Source organism: Otolemur garnettii, unplaced genomic scaffold (assembly GCF_000181295.1).
Source record: "Otolemur garnettii isolate 467f Iridium unplaced genomic scaffold, OtoGar3 scaffold00032, whole genome shotgun sequence".
Lineage (NCBI taxonomy): Eukaryota > Metazoa > Chordata > Mammalia > Primates > Galagidae > Otolemur > Otolemur garnettii.
In genome coordinates, this window is record NW_003852427.1 from 1,293,926 (window position 1) to 1,306,387 (window position 12,462).

Sequence of the window (12,462 nt, forward strand, 5' to 3'; positions counted from 1 at the left end):
AAAAAAAAAAAAAAAGCTTCTGTGGTTGGAGTCTATTCTATAGTGGCTGGGGTTTGGAGGCAGGTTCTAAATCCAAGGTCAGCCAAGACACCAGGAAAGTAGACAAGGGGGCTTGGCACCTGTGGCTCAAGTGGCTAAGGCACCAGCCACATACACCTGAGCTGACGGGTTTGAATCCAGCCCTGCCCGTCAAACAATGACGGCTGCAACCAAAGAATAGCTGGGCGCTATGGTGGGCTACTGGTAGTCCCAACTACTTGGAACTACTTGGCAGAGGCAGGAGAATCACTTGAGCCCAAGCGATTGGAGGTTGCTGTGAGCTGTGATGCCACTGCACTCTACCCAGGGTGACACAGCTTGAGGCTCTGTCTCAAAAAAAAAGAAAGAAAGAAAGTAGACAAGGAAAGAGAGGGTGAGAAGGCCAGGGATGCAGCAGGGAACAGAACTAAACATAAGACCCTTGAAAACACAAGCACAAATACCTGCTATAGACAACTCCCTGGGGCCCCAAACTGGGAGGTGTGCTCTTTTGCTTACAATGGCTCTTCAACCTTCCTCCAGCTTTATAGCTTGTCACAGGGCAGAACATGGAGCTTCCTGCCTGCCCTTAGCCTAGAGCATAGCCTGGAATCCTTCATCTGCAACTTTCCCTCACCACAAGCCCTGAAATCCCTCCTCACACACAACTCAGCCAAGAATAGAGGGAAAATGGAACCCATTATTCTCATTCTGAATGGCTGGGAAATGGCTTTTGCTTTTCAACATGAAATGTGCCTAAAAATAAGCTGTGAATTTCAACCAGAGGTTGAAAATAGCTCTGCAGTGAACAGAGCTCTATTCAGAGTGGGCTCAAGGACAACCTTCCTTCTAAGATCCGAGAGTTGAAACAGCTTCTCTGAAGCAGTCAGAGAAGGGGTCATGAGTAGGGGGTTTTCCAGGGTGGAGGGACTGTCACAGGCTCACAGGGCTGCCCTGCCATGGTCTGCTGGTGGGTGAGAAGAGCAAAGGGTCCATGTTGGGTCTGCCCCTCTGGTTTTTGACTGCTACACCAGCATAGGTGCATGGTTAGGAATTCAACACCCACACCTAGCCTAAAGGACCTTCTAAGATCTACAAATGCCCAGGAGTATTTCATGAAGCTTCAGGGCTGAGGCCCAGTATGCAGACAAAGCTGAAGTGGGTAGAGGGTATCAGATTCACAAGCTCTTGGGGTATGACTGCAGTGCTCCTGGCTCCTTGAGAAGTCAAACCACCCTGGTAAGCCACCAAACTGCTAACCAGATAATTCTCTCAGAGCCAGACAAGCGTTTTAGGCAGGAAGGGCAAGAACACAACCACTAAGTAAAGAAAATCAAGTTGCTAAAGGCAAAAGATCTTTTGTTGTTGTTTACTATTGCTTCCAGAAGAGTCAAACCACAGGACATTTCTACAATATGGGCTTCCATTAGAAACCAAGGTTGAGAAACCCTGGGCTACAGCTACTGATGGGACCAAAGATCTAGCCTAATCAGGTGGAGTCTTCACAGCCAAGAATGCTAGAATGGCCAGGCCCCACCCCCTCTCTGCACTCCTCCCATCCTTCCCAGCCCCTCCCACCTCACATCAATAGTCTTCCCTTTGCCAAGACAGCCCCATCCCCAGGTACATTCTTGCATTCCTCCCGCTGCTGGGTCAGCTTTTCTGGGCTCACTCCTGAGGCAAGACTTAATATAGTGACTCTCAACTAGGGGCACATTTTCCCCCTAAGGGACATTTAGCAATACCAGAAGACAGTTTTGGTTGTCACAACCAGAGGTGTGGAGCAGCATACTATGGGCATCTAATGAGTAAAGGCCAGGAATGCTGCTAAATGTCCTACAATGCACAAGATAGCACCCATCCCCCTGGCCCCAGTTGCCCAGCAAAGAATTATCTGGCCCCAAACACTGCTAGTGCCGAGGTTATAAAACCTTGGGTTACTGCAAGATTGATATATGGACAGAGCTGGAGGGATAGGGGCTCATCAGACTCACAAGTTCCTGGGACATAGCTGCAGACAATCCAGAGCTCTTGGGCTCCCTTTAAGGCTGAGACACCAAGGCTAGCCACAGAATCAGTCCCCAGATACTATCTCAGCACCAACAAAAGCCTTGGGTAGGAAGGGCAAGAACATAAGCATCAGCTTCTCTCCTATCTCCAGAGAAAACCAAACTACTGAACAGAGTTATAAAAAGTAGCTATCTTCAGTTTGGGAAGAAGAAAAAATTCTGGAGATAGATGGCGATGGTTGGTACAACATTATAAATATAATTAACGTCATTGAGCTGTACACTTAAAAAGGGTTAAAACTATAAATTTTGTTATATATATTTAACCACAATAAAAATTAACCAACCAAAAACTTAGCTCTCCTTTTGGGCTGGGAGTCCTGAGATCAGAGAAGCCCTAAACATGTACAAAACATGGAGTATACATATCTAGAAGTGGGCCCACACATCCACTCAGAGTTTCAACGGGTCTTATGATAAACAAGGAAAGAGCCCTGATCTCAACCAAGAACGATTTTAGGATTAAAATGTATCACTTCAGGCTCAGCCCCTGTGGCTCAAGCGGCCAAGGTACCAGCCACATACACCGGAGCTGGCGGGTTCAAATCCAGCCTGGGCCCACCAAATAACAATGACGGCTACAACCAAAAAATAGTCCCAGCTACTTGGGAGGTCGAGGCAGGAGAATCGCTTGAGCCCAGGAGTTGGAGGTTGCTATAAGCTGTGATGTCATAGCACTCTACCCACGGTGACAGCTTGAGGCTCTGTCTCAAAAAAAAAATGTATCACTTCAGTGGGTATGTCAGGGCCTGCCTATGAGGGTATTCAGGCACTACTGCAGAAATGGAGGAATAAGTGCTTTGCCTGGGTTCAAACAGCTAGGGTTCAGACACATTTCTCTGACCCAAAAACCCATATCCTTTCCTTCACTTGAGCCCACATGGTGATAGCCATTGGGCAGAGATGTGATGACAACTCTAACACAGATTGAAAGGTAGTTTGGGAACAAGTGGTTGCTCTGAGTCCCGCTGAACTGTTTACCCACCCATGCCTCATTCTGTTGCACTGGCTTCCCCACCCCACAGCTTCACTCCAGCTACTTAGGCCCCCAGCTCTGGGAAGCAAAGGTGCCCCATACTCTACCTCTGAGCCAGGAATGAAGAAACAAGAAGTAGTTCATACAAGTTATGTTCCTAGTAACTATAAGAAAAAGAACAGAGGATTCTCTCCCAGTGATAGATACTAGCCATCCCTAAAAGTCAAATGGCAGCGCCCTCCCCTGGGATAGGGAAAAGCAGCCAGGCAGCCCTTTACCACCTGCAGTTTTTTGCTTTGCTCAGAGGGAACAGTACCCCCAGGCCTAGGCATATGAGGCAGATGAGTGGGCCCCAGAAGGCTCATCTGTGATTGAGCAGCAGCTTTACCCACTCATTCTGATGAGATAAGGAATAACCAGGGAAGCACAGGTAGAAAGCATTGGCTGTGCCTGGTTCAGGTAAGTGCACCAGAGATAGGAGGCACAGAAATGAGGGTAGGGCCTCAGAGGTCTGGCTGGGCCCCTAGAAGATCCCAACCCTACAGTTTGATATGCCTTTCTAGACAGAAGATGAACTGGCAGAAAGCAGAGCTGGTCTTCCCCCAACAAACCCAAAGGTTGAGCAACTAGCCACTCATTCACAAGTGCAGAGGAAGAACAAAAGCTCTTCTAGCCAAGGGGCCAGACAGGAGGGCAACCATGGAAGAAAAACCATAGATCCCAACTTAGCCTATTCCTAGAGGCAGCCCTACACAGATCAGGGCCATGGGGAAGAGGGTTAGAGATGCAGTGCGTCTGTCCACTGGAACCACAGAAAGCCCTGAGAAGGACTCAAGAGGCTTCCTGGTTCTATTCTGGGCCCCATCCTTGACTCACTGGGGACCTTGGGTGAGCCTCTGTCTGTTGTTTGGGCCAGTTTCTGTGCATGGGGGAAAGAACATGCCACCTCTAAGGTCCATGGGGGAGATATTTAAACAGCCTGTGGCCATAGGAGCCTAAAACTCTTGGGGTTACACAAACTTGGCTTTAACATTTATTTCAGACAAAGCTGAATACAATCTTATTTATTTATTTATTTATTTATTGCACTTTTTTTTTTTTTTTGGCCAGGGCTGGGTTTGAACCCGCCACCTCCGGGATATGCGGCCGGTGCCTTACCCTTTTGAGCCACAGGCGCCGCCCACAATCTTATTTAATGAGAATATATCAGTTATTAACTTTTCCCCCAAATATCTGTCAAAAAATATTAACTATTTTAATTCAGGAACACTGAATGCCGTTTTACCCACAAAGGCCCTATAAATGGTTCACGGTGGAGGAATTACCTCTCCATGTCAAAAATAAATAAATAAATAAATAAATAAAAGGAAGCAAGAGCAACAGGGCTGGGGCCTTTTCCCTTTATTCCAGCTGGTCTCAGGCCCTGAGACCTGAGACACCTCCTGTAGCCCCCACACTTGGGTCTCATGGCCTGGGACTCAGTATGGATAGATCCCTACTGGCCCCCCAGGCCTCAGTCAACCAGCAGCATGTGCCATGGAAACACTCCCTCCCAAATGGTCCAGGACCCAGGGCACCTGGCAGCTTGCTTTAACAGCCTTTCTCTGTCTCAACTGTTCCCTCTGGATTACAAACAAAGCACCATGAGTGTCAAAGTATTATTTGGTAGATGATGAGATCATACTAGGGTCCCTTTTCCAAGATCTGAAGCCTCCAGGCCTCCACCATCTCTGAGTCCAATGCCATTCACTACGACTCAGCCTGCAGAATCACAAGGTATAGGATGTGCCTGCCAAGCTACTTACCAGATTCCCAGCAGAGCTGGCCAGCGTGGCTGGGGGTCTCTGCACTTTTAGGACTTCTCCATAATCAATATCAAAGTTACTCTTCCAAACCATCACCTGCCAAGACCAACAAGCACGCAGGATTAGTCGGGGAAAACTCCTGTCAGTCCATCTGCACTGAGAGAATGGGCCTAGAGCTACCCTCAAAGTTCTGGGCCATAGTGGTATAGTGGTCTCCACCTGACACACCAACTCTACTCTGGGACCTGCACTATCTCCCGGGGAAGAGGTTTTTTGGACATGCCTCAAGAGGACCTAAATGTGCCACCAGAAAGGAGTATCACTGTGTGGCAACACAGGATCTGGCACTTGCTGGTCCCTCTGCCTAGGGTGTCCCAGGCCTATGTTTTGTATGGTTGGCTCCTTCTCAGACTGAAGTGTCTGCTTCAATACCACCTTCTCAGGCAGGCCTTCCCTGGCCTCCTACTTTTTATCATAGCCCTCTATTTCCTTCATCAGAGCATCAGAATCAATAGTTATTTAATCTATTTATCCCTTTTCCTTGTGTCTCATTTTTTTCCATACTACACCTAAGGTCAGGCGGTGCCTATGGTCAGTGTGTAGGGCACCGGACCCATATACCGAGGGTGGTGGGTTCAAACCCAGCCCTGGCCAAATTGCAACAAAAAAATAGCTGGGTGTTGTGGTGGGCGCCTGTAGTCCCAGCTAGTAGGGAAGCTGAGGCAAGAGAATCATCTAAGCCCATGAGTTGGAGGTTGCTATGAGCTGTGTGACGCCTTGGCACCTACCGAGGGCAATAAAGTAAGACTGTCTCTACCAAAAAAATAAATAAATAAAATAAAACTCCTAAGGTCCCCAACTAAAAAAAAAAAAAAAAAGATTATTGGATAACAATAAAATAAAAAAAAAAAAAAAAGGAGGAAAAAAAACTCCTAAGGGTAGTGGCCCAGCACGTTACACTGTGAAGTGGTTAACATATGGAATCCAGGCCAGATCCTTGGGGTTAAGATCTTGACTTCACTCCTTTCTGTGTGGCCCAAGGCAAGGGACTCAATTTCCATGTGTCACCTCCCTCACCTGGGAAAAGTGGATGATCCTACTTCTCATAGGGCTGTGGGGAGTCTCATAGAAGACAAGCTTGTCATAGACACCCCAGGAAGCACTTAGTAACACAACCATTATCCCAAGGCCATAAAAATTGTGTCCTACTGTGAATTTCTTCCCATAAACAGACTCCTGTCCCCAGGGCTCCTCAACAAAAGCCAAGGGATGTGCCAGGCTGGGGAGAAGGAGCGACCCCTGCTGGAGGCTGCTGGCCATGTGTGGCTGTGTGCTTCTAGGGCCACTTCCAGGATAGCTGGCTTGGGCTTCACAAAAAAACTGTGTGAGTATGATCGGTGGTTAGCAAAGGCCACAGAAACACTATCATATCTTGAGTATGGTGGCCTGCTCAGGTTATGATGAACGTTCAATGTGTCCTGGATGCCATCCCCATCAGGACGCAGCTGTGAGCCCAGTCCTTTGGGAGGCTCCATATCACAACCTGAGCAGCTCCACTGTTTACTGTTTACCCGGGTAGATGGCACCTAGGGTCTCACATCCATCACCTTACAAACCGAACAGCAGCACATACACCCTTGCTTACAGAGTCTTTATGTAACTGCAAATCTAACTACTGAATAAATCCCTAGGAGTGGTTATCATGGATGTGAAGAGATAATGCTAAGCATCACTTCAAAACAGCTCTCAGAGCAGATTTTAAAAAGGCGGCCTGGAAGCTGACAGTAACAGATGCTTCAGGAGGGGCAGCTGGGGTGGAGGCCCTACTTTCTACTAGGCAATTTATTTCACCATGACTCTATTTACTGTGTGAGTTTACTGTACCAGTTTTCCTGTCTTCTAAGCAAAAGTCAGGCTTCCATGCTCAGGGAAGGTTCAGGGGTCCCCTTTGCCTTTCTCTTCCCTTGCCTGCTAGTGTAGGGACTGCTGCTGGTGTGAAAACACATCTACTCTCTAATCCAGGCTGTGGTCAAAGAGTTGGTGGCTCCCCCTTGCCTTACTGGCAGAGATTCCACCAAAATCAGCACATTTGGCTGGGTCTAGGGTTCATACAGGCCAACAGGACTTATCTGGACAGAGTAGCCAGAACTGTGAGGCCCAGGGATCTACCATCTCAACAGTGGTTCAAAACAGCCACCTTTTCCTCCCTGCCTCAGAAGAGTGGAGTGCTCTGGACAAGTGGCACTGTATACAGGCATTCTGGAGAAAGACTGTGATAGGTAGACTCCTCAGTGCTTCAGTCCTCATTGGTGGCAGGCTCTGGGCTAGACCCAGGGACAGGGTGTCTATCAGGAGACAAGTCACTGATGTTCAGCAGTCTGGGCAGGAGGCACTAGAGCTGATAGGCTGAGGCCTCAGCACAAAGGGTGACGAGGCAGGACAGAACTTCCTCACGATGTCCTCTGTCTGTAGCCCAAAATATTGAAAGTGGTGACCCCACAAACAATCCACAAGGGGGCTAGGAAGCAAAGGAAAGTAGATAATGAAGCAGAGGATTCCAGGGCAGGGGCACAGTTCTGAAGTCAGATGGCTCTGGTGCCTGTTCCAGTACTGCCATTTGCTGGGATTTAGTGTCTTCATCCAAATGGGGACATGAGAGGACCTTCCCCAGAGGTCTGTCATGAGAATTAAATCAGGCATAAAGCTTTTGTCATATTGGCCACATAACCAGGCCCACAGTAAGTACACAATAACTATTCTCTATTCATTTATAATCAGAAACAGAACTAAGAAACTTCAAGTTTTTTACAGCAACCATAGCCCAGACGCCTTTCAACCCAAACTAGTCTGAGTAGTGAGGGTTCTGAAATGCTGCCATGAGTTCAGCACCAGCAAGAGACTCATTCTGGGGCCACGCCCTATATCTAAGCATCCCCAACCCATCCTCCATCAGGGCCTCTTCAGTTGCTAAAAGCCACCAAGGAACTGGTGAAACCTGGCCTATCCCCGAGACAGGCTCCAGCCTCTTGTTTTGTTCTGAGCAGAATCAGCTCAGATTCCTCAGACTATTCTCTACTCACTTGTTCATCAGAGCCTCCAGAAGCAAAATACTCCCCTGTTCTTGAAAAGGCAACAGTGGTGGCTGGTCCCTAGAAGACAAAAAAAGAACACCAAAGGTTACTCTTAGATTCTACATGCACATGAAGAAAACTAGCAGTTCCGGAATGAAAGCAGAAGCAGCAGCAGGATAAAGGGCTGAGAGTCCATTCCCTCCATAGTGCTCCTAACCCATGGCCAAGAAGCTGCCCTGCTATCCTGAGTACCACAACAGGACAGGGGCCAGGCCACAAGATCACGGATGGGCAGAATTGAGTGAACAAGACAATCCACACTGGCAACCCTTCATGGCTGGCCTTATTGTCCTTGCCTACATCTCCAACAGAAGCCAGAGGTCAGAAAGATACACTGACTCACCTCAGGCCATAGCACTGGGACCAGAACTCATTCCTTCTGGCTTCTCCCCAACACTGCTCTGCTGCAGTAAAGTGGGGAGCCCCAGGGAGCAGCCAATGGCTCAAGCAGACAGGAAAGCTGGGGGTCTAAGTGACAGGAAAAAAGCCAAAGAGCAAACTATCACAGGTGCAGCAGAGCAATGTGATGTATCCCTCTAATCTGTAGATCACTTTTCTTATGTTCTGGAATGGAAGAAGATGTGCCTGCTCTGGCATCCCAGGTGCTGAAGGATGGGGGCAGGGCATGCATCACTCAGATACCCTTCCAGGTGGACAGTCACTGAGGGGGTCAACTAGGATTATGGGGGAGGGAGTAAGTTTGGATAATGTTTACTTGATTCTTAGGAATCTTTGTCATTTTCTATACTTTGAATTTTTTTTTTTAACAGTGCATATATGGCATTACTACAATACAAAAACAAAACAAAACTATTTTCATTTTGAGGAAAAACAAAAAAGGAACAGAGAAAAGGAAAGGAAACCAGTACATGGAATATCAAAAAAGACAGGCCCTTGGCCTGCCCAGAGCTCATTGAGTAGTGACAGGTTTCCAAGAAGGCACAAAAACTAAGTACTTGTGGGCCACTCTCCATACCTGTCATCATTCAACCAGTATATGCCACTCTAGGAACAAGATGTCAGAGGCAGAGCAGTAGAACACAGAAGAATGTGGCTAGCAGCCTAGCAGCCCAGTAGCCCAGTAACCCACACAGCCCAGCAGGGGGATCAAGACCAGAGAACAGGATTTAGGAGCCCTAAAGAAGTGCTAGTGCTTTCCCCAGACACTAAGCCTCAGGAAACTCCAGAGATGGAGCCTATGTCAAGCTGTGTGGGGCCCATAGTCTTTTCCAATAGTGTGCATTTACTAAGAGGACTGCGTGCCTCCTGCTCCAGGTATCTCTGTGTTCTTGAAAAGAGAGGGCATCCATGAAGACTCCTGTTCAACTCCCTAGGTAGGGCCTACGCAAGCAACCCTGGGTACTCAGAGGATGGTAGAGAACACTGGCCCTGGACTCCACTGTGGGTTAAAGCCAAAACAGACCAAACTAGACTACAGAAAGGAATCTCCACTGCTAACATGCTTCAGGCCCTGGAAACTCCAGAGAACCTAGGCCCTCATTAACCTTCTAGGCCCTCTCTTCCTCATTGCTCTGGACCACTGGACTGTTCACTACTCCTCAAACACCATGAGCCAGACAGAAAGTATCTTTTTTTTATGTTCTTTCTGTCACCTCCTGCACTGAACTCTTAATTCAGTTATTTACAATCTTTCTTAGTTTCAAATAAATTCATTTAAGGCTATCAATTTGCTTCTGATGATTACTTTCATCAGATGTCAGAAGTCCCCAGTATGCCACATTTTCACTGTCATTCACTTCCAAATGTTTAGTTGCCACTGCAATTTCTGCTTTAGCCTATCGGTCGTTTCGGAGTACATTCTAAAGTTTCCCAACTTTAGTCCGGGCATTAGGGAAGTCTCCTCTTATCACTGCCAGTGGTGAGATATGATACATCTTTGAATTGTTCTAGCTTCATAATGACTTATTCCTTTTATTTAATTAATCATTCTTCATGCATCAGGACACCAGTTTGGGGCAAGGATGTTGCCAAGCTGTTTCTTCCCACAGGTAAGGACTGCCCTTAAGTGTGTCCACAGTGACTCTCAAGTGTGACTCTGAGCAATACTTCTTGGCTAGGCCTTGCTCAGTGTGGATTCCAGCCTGTCTATGACAACTAGAGGTGCTCACCTACCTGAAACCCCAGGTCCCCCACCTGACATCACGCTAGGTCTATTAGCAGGGATACTTCACAAGCTCAACCAGGGCCTCCCTCCCTGCCCTAAAAGACCAGTCTTCAGGGAGATGCTCCTGTTTGATCAAGAAAACTAGAGGAAGCCAGGCCTCCTTCCCTGTTCTCCCTCCTGACCTGGCCACACTTGGCCCTTGAGCTTGGCTGGACCCACATCCAGTCATTTTATCACTTGCTGCCTCTCCCTTGACAATTTCCAGATCCACTGTCTTCTTCAAACAGTTCTTCAAATGACAAAGCATCAATGAAGTTAAAAAAAAAAAAAAAAGCAATCAAAAGAGCCTATGGCGATCAGATTAGATTTCACAGTAATGTTCACTCTCACTCAACTGCCCCTGTAGCTTATCCAATCCCCTCTGCTCACCTCACCCTCTCCCACCTGACTCGCTGAGGCCCCTATATGCCTAGACTCTGACCACCCTGCCCACAACAGTTATGCTGGCAAAAGTCCAACCAGGTACCCCTACCTACCACCACCTTGAAAGGGTTGCATACTCCACAGTGAACAATTAAGATTGTCACACTATATGCCCCCTCAGAGATCAAAGGAGGCTGGCTATCAGAGAACAGAGACCATGGAGGCCCAAAAGGGTATGTGGCAAAGAAACTACAGCCCACTGGCCTGCTTTTCCCAGACCCCCACCAGGAAGCCCCTGCACTCATTTACCAACATCTACTGTGTTCTAGTAGTGGGCTACAGGGCCACCACAGGTCAGTGAACAGGGAGTAGCCACTTTAAAGCAGTTGCTGCCTAGGGACACAGAGGTTCTCTCCCAACCCTGGCTGAGGACATCTCCCCCTCAACTCTGGTTAGATGGCAGGAGACAGAGGGCCAGGCTGACCTCTTGGTTACTTAGAGTGGAGTAAATAAACTGTTCTTTCTCTTCATGCCCTTTTATCTCTTACGGGAAGTGCCCAATTATCCAGGCCAGGTATGACCCTCTCAAGTATCAAAATAATCCTCCAAAATTAAATGACTATACGAGGGCTGCCAGAGCTCTTAAAGAAACAAAGGAGGAGAGGCACATTCCAAGATCTGCCTTCTACCTGGAGCGGCCAGCCCTCAGTGCCCAGGCCACTCTGTCACTTTGCTGCCTGACCTCTTTGGGGGTGAGTCCCCTTTGTTGCCGCTTCCACAGCCCTGGCCTAGGGTCCAATCTTGTACAAGTACCCAGTAAACACTGGCTAGTCCTACACTGTATGTAAGCCTGTGAGTTACTGCCACCTGAGCCTCTATGCACAGCCCTGAGCACAGACAACAGCTTCTGTGCAGATCTGGGCCCAAGACAGGGGCTGCTCACCTATACTGGGGGCCCGCGGTGGTACATGGAGACACATGTAGCTTGGTCACTCTACTGCAACACTCACACCAACTGCACAGCCATAAATACCAGATTTAACTTCCCACCCACAACCCACCCACCATCCTCTCTCAAATAGCTCTAGGGAACTTAAACCAAATGAGCATGGCTCAAGATTATAATTTAGAAAATAAAGAAAAATAAATATGTATTTCTAGCACATTGTCCCCACGCTTGCCACACAGAGCTATGAGGGCCTCTCTGGGGGCACAAGGCTTTGAATGACAGCGGTAGTCTGTGGGGAAGCCCTTCCCTCTCCTGGCCGACATTCCCTTCTATAAAATGTGGGGGTGAGACAGGATGATGAGGCTCCTCTGTAGCTCTGACAACTCAAAATCTGCATTGCATCTAGAGACAAGCTAGGACTCCCTTCCTCCTGCTTAAGTGTCACAGTCATGGCACATCCCTCAATTAAGACTTTCCATTTCCAGAGCCTCAGACAGGCTATCAGTACCCCCAGCCAGCCAGATGCCACTGTCCTGATAGCCATCCTCCATGAATCAAGCCCTGGAAAAGATGACTTAATGGATGAGCCTAATAAAGAGCACTGCAAATGGACCTACCCACCCAGGCACCAGGCAAGGCAAAGCTACCAAAGACAGCTGGTAGGGACAAGTAAGTCTGGGTAGGGAGTAACCTTAGCTCACCCACCAGAGCAAAGACTTCAGAAGCTTCAGGACAAGAAAGGCCAAAGCAAGATGTTCTGGGTGAGATAACAACAATCCTAAGCAAAATAAAGAGCCAAATAAACCTCTGAGAGAAATCCCTGAGTGCAGGAAAGTAGGGGAGGTGGCAAACTGCCATCCCAGGGTAAGGTAGAGACTGATGGCCACAGCCCTGTGCACATCCAGGGAGTAGTTAACTAGGCCTAGTTTCTTTTTTCTTTCTTTCCTTTTTTTTTTTTTTTAAGAA

The 12,462-nt window shown here is 47.9% G+C and overlaps 1 protein-coding gene across 2 annotated transcripts in view; it reads right to left on the minus strand.

Moving 5' to 3' along the window:
- The window catches only part of POC1A (POC1 centriolar protein A), a 91,140-nt gene that overhangs the window by 50,163 nt on the left and 28,515 nt on the right, over positions 1-12,462 (minus strand). For both annotated transcript variants that reach the window (XM_012804926.2, XM_023513059.1), the window contains exons 8-9: positions 7,949-8,017; positions 4,869-4,964 (exon numbers count right to left, since the gene is read on the minus strand). In XM_012804926.2, coding sequence (XP_012660380.2) covers positions 4,869-4,964; positions 7,949-8,017 — 165 coding nt within the window. The remainder of the gene's footprint in view (positions 1-4,868; positions 4,965-7,948; positions 8,018-12,462) is intronic.